The sequence below is a fragment of the Triticum aestivum genome, chromosome 1B (genome assembly GCF_018294505.1).
Source record: "Triticum aestivum cultivar Chinese Spring chromosome 1B, IWGSC CS RefSeq v2.1, whole genome shotgun sequence".
Classification (NCBI taxonomy): Eukaryota; Viridiplantae; Streptophyta; class Magnoliopsida; order Poales; family Poaceae; genus Triticum; species Triticum aestivum.
The window spans coordinates 639704059-639715426 of record NC_057795.1 but is presented as its reverse complement, the minus strand read 5'-3'; the positions used below and the strand labels follow the sequence as shown (position 1 = coordinate 639715426).

Sequence of the window (11368 nt, the reverse complement as noted above, 5' to 3'; positions counted from 1 at the left end):
CTGCCACACATCCTCGTACCGAAATTGTCTAGGTCCCTTTTTTTGCTGTGATTCTCTGGTCTCAACCAAGACAAAACAATGATCCGATTCCACTGAACTTAAAGGTCTCACTCTAGTAAGATCGAACATTTGCAGGAACGCCTCGTTCGCGACACCCCTGTCCAGACGGGATTTCACATTAGCGTCCCCCATCTGTTTGTTGTCCCATGTATATGGCACCCCTGTCCAACCTAAGTCTTGCAGGGAGCAATCATCAAGAGCTTCTCGAAAAGCCCGCATTTGCCACTCAGGTCTGCCCGCTCTGCTGAAATGTTCTGTGCCGTAGAGGGTTTCATTGAAATCCCCCAAGCAAAGCCATGCCTAATGTTGCACTGCATGCAGGTTACGTAAACATCTCCAGCTGTGATGCCGGTCCTCACTCCTTGGGGCCCCATAGAACCCCGTAAACCTCCAAGCCAGGGAGGTCTGATCAGCTTTCTGGACTATCACATCGATATGTCCAGCACTGAAGTTTTGTAACTCAACTGTAACATCTCTTGACCAAAAAAACCCGATGCCACCACTGAGTCCCACACTATCCACCGCAAAACTACCAACAAAACCAAGAGTGTTCTGTAAGCTCTCCACCCTCTTCGCCCTTATTTTTGTTTCCATCACAAAAAGTAGGGCAGGCCCTTCTTGCTTCACGTCATTGCGAAGCTCACGAACTGCCTCGGGGTTCCCAAGCCCCCGGCAGTTCCAACTTAAGCACCTCATTGCGCTTGGCAGGGCTGTCCAGCAGCCGCTGCCGAAATTTTAGAAGTTGTAGGGGTCGGTTTCTTCTTCTTTTGGCTAGGTTCAGTCTCCGAAGACTCGCCGACTCCACCTGGATCAAGCGAGCTCTCCCCTTTCTTTGCTTTGAAGATGACCATATCAGTAGTAGTAGCCCCGGTGTTTGCATCATCCAGATTTGACATGCTTTTATTGTTACCTCTAAATTACATGTAAGGCTTATCAATCAATGTACGTGCCCTAATACGATAGATTGTATTAAATCACCGACACTTATTCTGGAACAGAGGGAGTACTTGGTAAGCTACCAACAATATTTTGCAATTGATAAATTTGCAATCAATAATTTGATGTATTATATTATGGTTATAAATAGGAAGAATTATAAAATGATGTTTTATGAATAATAAATGGATTTTCGCTATAATATATAAATTAGATAGTAGTAAAAGAATATTTGATCTCACTTTAATGGAAGCGCACAGACCGATAAGTACATGACAACTTAAGAAGAGTTTAATGGAGACAGTGTTTGATTAGTTGTAACGAAAAATTAAATTATTTCAAAAAAGTTGTACTAAAAATAAATCAATGTATATTGCGTGCAAGAGAAAGCACAGTTGACCTCATTATATTGTAATTTGCAGTACCAAAACCTTTTAGTAGGCAGGTTAATTAAGATTTTTCTTATGCAAACTAACTTTTGTGGTCAATAACTACGCGTGGCATCACAACTTTTATTAGCCAACTTAATTGATATAGTGAGTACAGCAAGTACATGTATAACACCTAACTAAAATTAGGATGGAGATCTCATGCGTGTGCAGGACCTGTGAACCGAAAGGCTACATGGACTAGAAACCGTAGGAGGTATTTGGCAGGTGAGGCACTGGCCGGCTGGCATTAAATTTGAATTCGGTCCCATAATTTGGCATAGGCTGATAGGAATCTAATAGATAGCCTGGCTATATGAAGTTGCCACTCCACTTATAGACAAGTCCGCGTCACTTTAGCAAAGGCCCATGTTTTGCCGAGTGTTTTTTTTCCACTACGCAAAGGCTGCGGAGTGTCCGAAAAAAGACACTAGGCAAACAGGTTGATTCCGGTAGTGTGAAATCTATGACCCGTGCTTTTGTTAAATTGCACACGAACAAAATTTTAGTTGCACACGGTCGAATGAAGCAGAGCAACGAAGTACTCAATGCACGCATTTCACTGTGCCCATTCGTTTGTAATGTGAAACCACATCGCACGCATTTTTTTTTGTAACAACAGTGTGCAATGTTGGATCACCTTCCCAATAGGCTAGGACGTGCCCTCCTCACCAGCAAAAAAGCCGGTAGTGACAGACCCAGGTTCCGTGTGTGATGAGCATCTTCAACTGTGAGTGCTATGCCATTAATAGCCATCCTACTCTGCCGCAATTTTTTTCCACCATCCTAGTCATTTTTAGTGCATCTCCAACGGCAACCCGTAAATTTCCTTCCGCATCCGTCCCCGGACAGGGGCCAGTCCACGGACATGTCACATACATTTTTACAACAACTCAAACCAACTGGACAAAATTCGTGCAAACACGACTGAATTTTATATAAACATGACGGATCTCATATAAAAATGCCGGATTTTCATATAAACATGATAGATTTCAATACATTTACATCAACTAACGGTGCTAGTCCGGCTCTGGAGGTATAATAATACCTAATCTAAATGGCCGCCCGCGGATCCCTCTGTCTTCCTCATGTCCGACAACCCGAGCCCCAGAGGTATATGCTTCAACGCAAAGGACGGCTCGTTTCCCCACCACTCGCCGGAGTGGAATCCCCGGCTGATGCTTCAACGGGAGGGGAAGGCGGTGACTCCGCTTCTGTGGAGCCCATGTGGGATCGACGGAGGTCCTCGCAAGAGAAGAGTCGGGCAAGACACCCGATGTGTACGTTGGCGTTGCCTTAGCGGCGGCCTTCATGGTACCTAAGCGACGGCAACCTCCCGTGTTCTACTTCTCCTCAATGATGGCGGGGAGCGCGAATGTGATGCCGCCACCTCGTCGACATCCGCGCAGCCGGCTTCTTTTCTGCTTGCATGGCGCGGCTACGCGCACATCGACGACGGATGGCGTGGTCGCATGCACTGGATGCGGCGATGCCCGTGCTGCCAATTGTGCCGGTGTGGAGCAACTCGCCACTCCTCATCGAATTGGACTGGAGCGGTAAGTTGCTGAACCACGCTTCAGCTTGGGGTGGCAACTTGCTTCGTCGGGTCAGGCGCGAGAGGTGGAGCATCAAGCTGCCTCGCTCGTATCCAGCAGGCTCGGCGGGCCACCCAACCGGCTTGTATGCTGGAGAACCGCTCTTCGGAAGCCATCAGAAGAGTGGTGAAGGAGGAGATGGGGGGCGACGGAGGGTCTGATTCTTGTCCGGCGTCTGGCCTCGTTTAAATAGAGGGCGGATATGAGGAGCTTGGCCGGTGTTGCGTTTAATGCCGGCCTGCTCATGAACAGACGTGTGGTCGGAGTAGGTTTCTCGGCTTCCTAGCTGGTTTAATGGAGGCATATGAATGCGACGAGGAGGTGTGTTCAGCCGGGCGTGCAGCGGGCGGTGCCCTCGACTGACGCGCTGCTTCAGTGGTGGAGACAATGAGAGGTCACGTCAGCCCTGAGCCGCCTTCAATGCGGAGCGGCACACTCTACAGCTGCATGAATGCGGCCAGCTAGCGCCGGAAGTGATGTGTGTGTGTTGGGGGGGGGGGGGGAGGTTAGTGAGTGAGGGCAGTCAGAAGCGGGCTTGGATCGGTCCGGACTCCCGCAAACGTACCCACTTTTGTCTCCGGTTTAAGGAAGAAATCGCGTCCGGACCGCTCCGCAGACTGATACAGGTCGGCATTGGATGCCTTCCGCAGTCCGGACAGCTGGAGGTTTGCCGGTGGGCGTTGGATGCCCTTATCAGCAACAGTTGTCCTCACCCTTTATATTACACCAGCCACGCCATTCATGCATGCAGTGATCGATCGAGTGGCTAGTGACTCTTCTTGAAACTAAACTGGCTATGGGTAGTACCGGTAGCCCCTCCTCGGTAGCCGCTCTACCAACAAGCGGCCGGCCACTCCCGATACGCACGCCAAGATCAGCGACGGCGTCTGATGATTCCGCGGCGGAGGAGCCCGTGAGCCCGACTGCAATACTCATGGACGCTATATACATCGTGGTTACAATCGGGCTTGGCTGCCCCGTAAACCTCCCCGTCCTCAGGGCCGGCCTCGCCACCCAACTTGCGCGTTACCCGCGCTTCCGCAGCATTCAGGTACACATACATACAATACACTCTTACCATTTGATTGAAACCTATGCTTAGCAACACTAGCTAGGTTTAACCCGTGAGCGCGCGCTTGCATGCATGCATGCACGGCAGGTGACCGACGGGTGCAAGAACCCACGGTGGGAGCGCACGGCGGTGAACGTGGACGACCACATGATCGTCCCGACGCTGGACCCCGTCGCCGTGGAGGCCGACCCGGACCAGGCCGTGGACGACTACGTGGCCTCGCTGCCCGAGCTCCCCATGGACCGCTCCCGCCCGCTCTGGGAGTTCCACTTCCTCGACTTCCCGACCTCCGATGCCACCTCCACCGTGGTGATCCGCGTGCACCACTCCCTCGGCGACGGGACGTCGCTGATTATGCTCCTTCTGGCGTCCGCGCGCAGTGCCTCCGACCCGACACGCCTGCCGACCATGCGGGAGTTGACGGTGCGCACGGGCGCCATCTACAAGCCGTGGCGCCGGCAGCCACCGTCGGCGGGCGCCCTGGCGGCATCCGCGGCATGGGTCTTTTCCTATCTTGTGCTCGCGTGGAATACCGTCGTGGACGTCGCCTCCTTCGCGGCGACGGCTGCGTTCTTGGGAGACCCACACACTCTGTTCAGACGTGCGGATCACGATGTTGCGTTCATCTCCCCCAGGCGCTTCGTGCGCCGGAGCCTTAGCTTGGACGACGTCAGGTTCATCAAGAATGCCATGAACTGCGTAAGTAACTAAGTATATGCATGATCTAGCAATCTACCTACCAGTTTGATCGTATAAGGACAGCTCTAGCGGATCCCCTAAATTTAAGAGCAGTAAACGGCCAAGTAAACCTTATTGAAGTATTTTTACTTCTCTAATTTTTTATCGTTTCTAGCCAATTCCTAAATTTAGCGGAGTAAAAAAATCACAAATTATTCCAATTCTTGTTTACCTAATACTCCCTCCGTTCCAAAATAGATGACTCAACTTTATACTAACTCCAAAGTTAGTACAAAGTTGAGTCATCTATTTTGGAACGGAGGGAGTACATTGCAACTACATATTAGCACACATATAAAACCCAAACATAATAAATAAGTTCCACACAATTCATTGCAAATTGATAGTTTGCAAATCAAATTATTCAAATTCAAACACACCACATGGTTCAAATGAAGTAAATATCATGATAAAAGAACAAAAACGAAGTGCTATGGAGATGCCAACTACAATTTTGAAGTCATCATCATGTTCTTCCTCCTCGGATGACGATGAGTCCCCAAAGATCACCTCTCTTACCATCGTCATCTTTAATTCAAACAATCTGGTTCAATTTAGTTGGACAAAACAAAACAAGACACCCCCCCCCCCCCAAAAAAAAACCTCACCTAGGCAAACCGTCAAACACTTGCAAGGCGATGAAGGTGTACTAGCCGTCGACGATGTTGAGTCCAAACTAGCGGGCAGTGAGGCGCGGGAATGACCGACAGAAGTGCATAAGCATGTGAGATGCCGGGTAGCCAACGAGGAAAAAGATCCGAGGCGGTTTCCGTCAAATCGCTCAATGCACCAGCGGCGACGTTTCAGCTTGACTCCGGCGACGGCGACGAACGGCGAACAGAGATTCTATCCGGAGATTACACCACCATCCACGGCGGGAGGAAACCTTTCTAGTTGTATGCTCCAGCCGTGTAGATATAGTCATTCTCTTAATTTTGCAATTTTGTCTTTGTACTCACTTTTGTTATTATTTTGGTTTCCGGAGACCGTCAATGATGTGCTGGTCGGAGCGACGTCTGCTGCTCTGTCACAATACTACTTTCGCAAGTCTGGTAAGTGCTCTATGTATGGCAACGACGGGTGTACAATTTCTACCATGGTTCGATCTGTTTTAATTACTATATTCACATTTGTGTAAATTATCATCATTTATGTTAGGTTACTCCAAGACAGGCAAACTATGTCTGCGGTCTATCCTCTTTGTCAATACAAGGCCAACCACTAGCCTACAAGTAAGTCTTTTATCGAAACATGTAAAAAAATATCATCAAACGTGTGCCATCAATTATTGATTTTCATCCAATATATTTCAGTACCAAATGATTACTCCATCCTTGTGTAATTAGATGACATTTTAGGACAATCTCCAATATATGTGCAGGTTTGGTCATTACTTTTCGTACGAATATGTTATTGAATCAAAGTATGGTATTTATGAAATATGTTTCTTGACAAACTAATGAATTATATATGTTTAGCTGGCCAACCAAAACAGTTTCAGTGTATATTACTAGTCAATATTGGAATAACTAGTTAGATTACACATTTGATGAAACTTAACTTATTTCTGAATGGAGGTTTTAATTCTCACCAACAACTTGTAGCATTTCCTTATTTTAGTTTAATGTTTTCTTATAACTATGTACAGGCGTATGTTAATATGATAGAATCTGGTAAGGTTGATGACGTGGCATGGGGAAATCAACTAGGTTACATCCTTCTTCCATTTCATTTGGCGATGCACGATGATCCACTGGCATATGTCTGCAAAGCGATGAACACAGTGGACAGGAAAAAGAGCTCACTTGAAGTTATCTTCACATATAAGATGACTGAAATTTTTCTCAAAATGCTGGGTCTGAAGGTATATTTGATGCATACTGTACCATTTTTCAAAATTTAAATTTCACAAAAGTAAGCCACACCTTGTTAAACAAACTAACACTGCTTTTATTTAGTAAGTGTTCATGTTTGTAATTGTTCAACTTGACAATCCTAGCAGGCGGGCGCTTTTATCTTCAAACGTATGTTCGCCAATACAACTATTTCGTTCTCAAACATGGCTGGACCAACTGAACAAATTGAGTTTTATGGACACCCAGTTGACTTCCTCGCTCCTAGCGTTTATGGAATTCCACAAGTAAGACATCCAGGATCTTACATCAAAACCTTCAATTTTAAGCAAACTTTTTTTTACCTTTATCAACAAAATCATCTCTCAGAGAACCTACAATGCAAGGACATTTGTCCTCAACTGCTCATGTGTCGCTTCTGAACTGAAAACACTCTAGTCAGTATAAATTAACGAAACCACGCAGGTTAGTTACTCTGGTCTACTAGAAAAAAAATGAGAATAAGAATGCAAATCATCAACAACAACATGTGCATGCTTAATTTACCACTTCATGGTATAGTTATCTCCAAAACGATGAAGCGGTTCTGATGAACTATGTTGTGAGATACTTCCCCCATTCTGAAATATTTGTAGTTCCAATATTGTCCTAAGTCAAACATTTTTTAAGTTTGAACAAGTTCATAGAAAAAAAATGCTATGATCTATAGTATCAAATGAAAATATATTTCATAATGAATCTTGCGAAGCAAATTTCGTGTTGTATATGTTGATATATTTTTATTTAGACTTGGTCAAACTTAATGAAGTTTGATTTAGGACAAAGCTAGAACTTCAATTATGTTGAAATGGAGGAACTAGTAAATTAAGCATGCACCTGTTGTTTGTTTGGGCTATGGCTAAGCGGTTTTTGTTGTTGTGGGGAAGCTATTCTGGCAAGGAAGTGGTTGTGATGAAGGTTGGTTGTTTGGAAACTTGGCTATAGGAGTGGTTGTGAGCCGGGGAAATTCGAAAATATCTCTAGTGTGCAAGATCATTGTAATTCGTCGATTCTAAGCTAATAACCCGATTTATTGGTATTTTGACCCACAATGGATACAATATTTCACAGTCAATCTTGCCTTCCCCCTCTCTCTCATAAACCCGTAGCTACTATGAAGTTGCTCGTGGAAGTCCAAGGAAGGCCGGTGATGGGGACACGGCTAGAGCACAACTACCCCACGAAAGGAGGTGCCCTTGTACATCTTCACCTGGTTAGCACATCCACGTGAGAAGGCCAAGGAAGGTGGAGGGGTGGAGGTGGCAACCATGCTTGATGCAGTGGCGTCGTTGGCGTTAGAGCGCAATGAAGTGGTGGCTAAGTGTGGTGGAATGGAGGTGGGGCCAAGTGTAGTATGGTGATGACGCGATGTCTAAGAAATGGGTGGTGGTGCGGCCTAGCCTTACCTACAAGGATATGTCCTAGATTGAGAGGCAGAATGAGAGCGAGAAGGAAAACTCTTCAATAGTTATTGCTTTTGGTGGCAACTTTTTAGTAGTTCCTACCAGTATTGCTAGGAAAAACCATGGTTAGGTACCAAAGTATCTCAACAGATGGTTGTGGGCTTTATAACTAAAAGTAGCTTTGGGTTGTGACTTCACAACAGTGCAAAATAACATGTTTGATTGAGCTTTGGCTTTTTCCCGCTAGAAGTTGGTTAATTCCAACTAAACGACATATAATTAGAAGGAACATATTCGAGTTAAATAGTACTCAAAACAAGGTGAGGTGTACTAACACCTCTCGCCAATAGAGTGTTTAGAATAAGGACGATAAGTAAGAGTATATGTGTAGTTGTATTTCCTCTTCTTCTTCTCTTGTGAGTATGAACTTCAACCACAAGACCAACACATGTTTATAAGCAATTTTAAGTACCATCTATCTGCATAGTTTGCCACTAAATAGCTCCGTAGTTAAGGAGATGCCTTGACCTTGGGTAGGCATAAAACCTACTAACCAAGGTAAGATCAATTCCATGGAGCTATACAAGTACAACTTTAGCACCGCAAAACCTATAAAATTAACCATTCGGCAAACCTATTTTGTATTTAATCAACAAGGTTTATTTTGCAGGCATTGGTTGTGCACTACCAGAGTTACAATAACACTCTCAAAGTAATTCTATCAGTCGATGAGGAAGTATTTCCAGATTACACTGAGCTTTTGGATGACTTTGTCAAGTCCTTCGCACGAATTAGGGAGGCGGCGTCAAGGCTTTCAACATCTATCAAGAAAGAATGATCAACATGAAGATGCATGAGTGTGCTTTCTAAATCTGTATGATGCAAGCAATATACTCCTATATATTCTGTTTGTATGAGACCTCTAGTTATGATTAATAAAAGGCCATGAGGATCCTCACAGTATGCAGTCAAAAAAATATTCTATGTATGTATCAAAAGTCAGGTAATAAAAACCAAAAACTTTACCAACCTACTTCAAATGAAATTTATTAGGTACACTCTCATTGTTGGATAATCATGTATTGGGAGGGATAATATATAAAGCATAACATTTATACCATGACTACGCATTATACTCCTCTGAAATTTTGTTTTTATCTATTTTACTGCAAAAAATTATTGTTTTGTCCATTAACACCAAAATGAATACTAGGTCACTCCACTCTCTTAGACATGCTCCATTTATAATGTGGCACCAACTTCATATGATTTTCTATGTATTGTCACAATGTCACCCTCTCTTAGTACATTACATATATATCGATTCTTAAATATACAATTGATATGAAACAAATAATGACAATATTTGTTTTGAAATTACATTGAAATAGCTACAATTTTTACTAGCTTAAATGTATATCCACGCATAACAGGCCCATCAAACGTCAAAGTTTGTAGCGATTCATTCCTAAAATATATAGATGTAGCTCTGCATTCTCATCAGTACAGTTGGATGTTAAAACAAATGGCTTCAGTTGCTAGTTATTGGTGGTCTTCATACTTTTTGCAATTCTAGACTTCTAGACTTCTAGATAGTACAAAAACAAGTGTATCATTTGTAATTGATTCTAACTAGTAGTTTGTATGATCCAAATGTAAAATTAATAGATCAGTTTGTTGTAGACTCACAAGCGTCGAAAACAACGTCTTCTATCTTTTCCTTCTAGAGGAGAACCTAACCGTCTTGTGCCACTTCCGAATATGCTGATGTAGTTTAAGCACATAGTTAGTCCGCAAATTGCGTTGCCATCAACACCAAGCACTTGTGGAGGGGATTGCACTTTCAGGATTGCTTAGAAGTTGTTAACCTATGTGTTTTCGCACAAGTCTCATTCAGTTGTGACGTCTATCTCAAATGAAATAGCGAAGAAGTGGTCTACTTTTATTTATTTCTCGGTTAGGCAGGTCTCGAGGGATGCTAATAACTCAGTGGACCTTTGTGCGAAGCGCATAGGTACCCTGCTGGTCTCAGAGTGATGGTTCGAGGAGAGCCCATCCTTTCTAGTAAGTTGTCTTAGGGCAGATTGTAACCGGATTTCTCTAAAGCAATAAAGCTCCCCATGTCCATGGCAAAAAAAGGCACGTTCATGTGCTGCAAGGAAAAAACCTACATGTTCCGAGATGAGCCTTCATGTATCTCATAAGATATATTCATCTATTCTCAAAAAATTAAAATATAAATAAGTAAATTGATAGATAAAAAGAAGGAAACTGAAGGTGAAATAAGAAAAGGGGCTATTCGGGTCCATTTAGCTAGTTTTCACATTATATATGTATTTTGGGTCTTGTAAAAATCATTAGCACAAAAATTACGTTTTTTAAAAAACACTAAAAAGTCGCTGTATATGACTTTGAGTTTCCTGATCCCCTGATTTTTTAAGAAAAAAACAAAAACTTTATTACTAAAACTTAGTAGGCATATCGCCCACTACAATGAGTGCCACATGGGCGGGTACACGAAAACTCCCAATATTTATTCATAACCGCATTCCAGTTGTACCCGACTCTTGCTCGTTCATGGGTTACATGGTTCAGCTCCTGACTGCAAGCTACTACCTTACACGGAAACCCACAATTTCATCTGAAACTTATAACAACCTCAACGATAGGTGCATAAGGTGATTAATCCACTCATCTAAAGTCGGGGGCTTCAACAATTAATAATGAGTCTGTTCCAAAGACAACTCGAAGAACTCCTATATCCACAACATGGTCAACTGCATTTGCCATTGCACACAACTCAACACCGAAGGCGTCCTGAATATTCCGGCTCTCGCCTGCACCACATCCACAAAGCTATCCCGAGCCACAACACCCCATCCACATTTAGCTTTAACAACCCAAGAGGAATATATTTTAGTTTTGCATTTATTTTTGTTAATTACATCTCATTTCATCATGCCTAATGTTCATTTAACATTGAAATGAGGTTGATTCAAACCCTCAATATTATCACACACATTGAGTTCAACCCCAAATAGTATTCAAATGGGATTTATTTCACTAATAAATATTATTATGATTCCAAAAATATTTAATATTTTTTGGGGCTTTGAAGTAATCCAGAGAGACTTTTAAAAAATATATTTGAAACTCATTTGAACCACCAAACCTATTAATAAACATGAGCCTTTCCCTTGTATTTAATAAAAATAGAAAAGGAAAAGGAGGAAGCATGCAC

The 11368-nt window shown here is 43.5% G+C and overlaps 1 protein-coding gene across 2 annotated transcripts; it reads left to right on the top strand.

Moving 5' to 3' along the window:
* The first annotated feature begins 3787 nt into the window (after window positions 1–3787).
* Window positions 3788–9160, top strand: LOC123097975 (wax ester synthase/diacylglycerol acyltransferase 11). Of its 2 annotated transcripts, none has more exons than XM_044519849.1 (7): window positions 3788–4073; window positions 4182–4793; window positions 5818–5884; window positions 5991–6064; window positions 6481–6696; window positions 6835–6972; window positions 8798–9160. In XM_044519849.1, exons 1-7 carry the CDS (start codon window positions 3819–3821, stop codon window positions 8963–8965), a joined length of 1530 nt encoding a protein of 509 aa, XP_044375784.1. In that variant the 5' UTR covers window positions 3788–3818; the 3' UTR covers window positions 8966–9160. The 2 variants fall into 2 exon arrangements, with proteins under 2 accessions (XP_044375784.1, XP_044375777.1); XM_044519842.1 differs by having other exon boundaries at window positions 6832–6972.
* Window positions 9161–11368: the final 2208 nt, after the last annotated feature.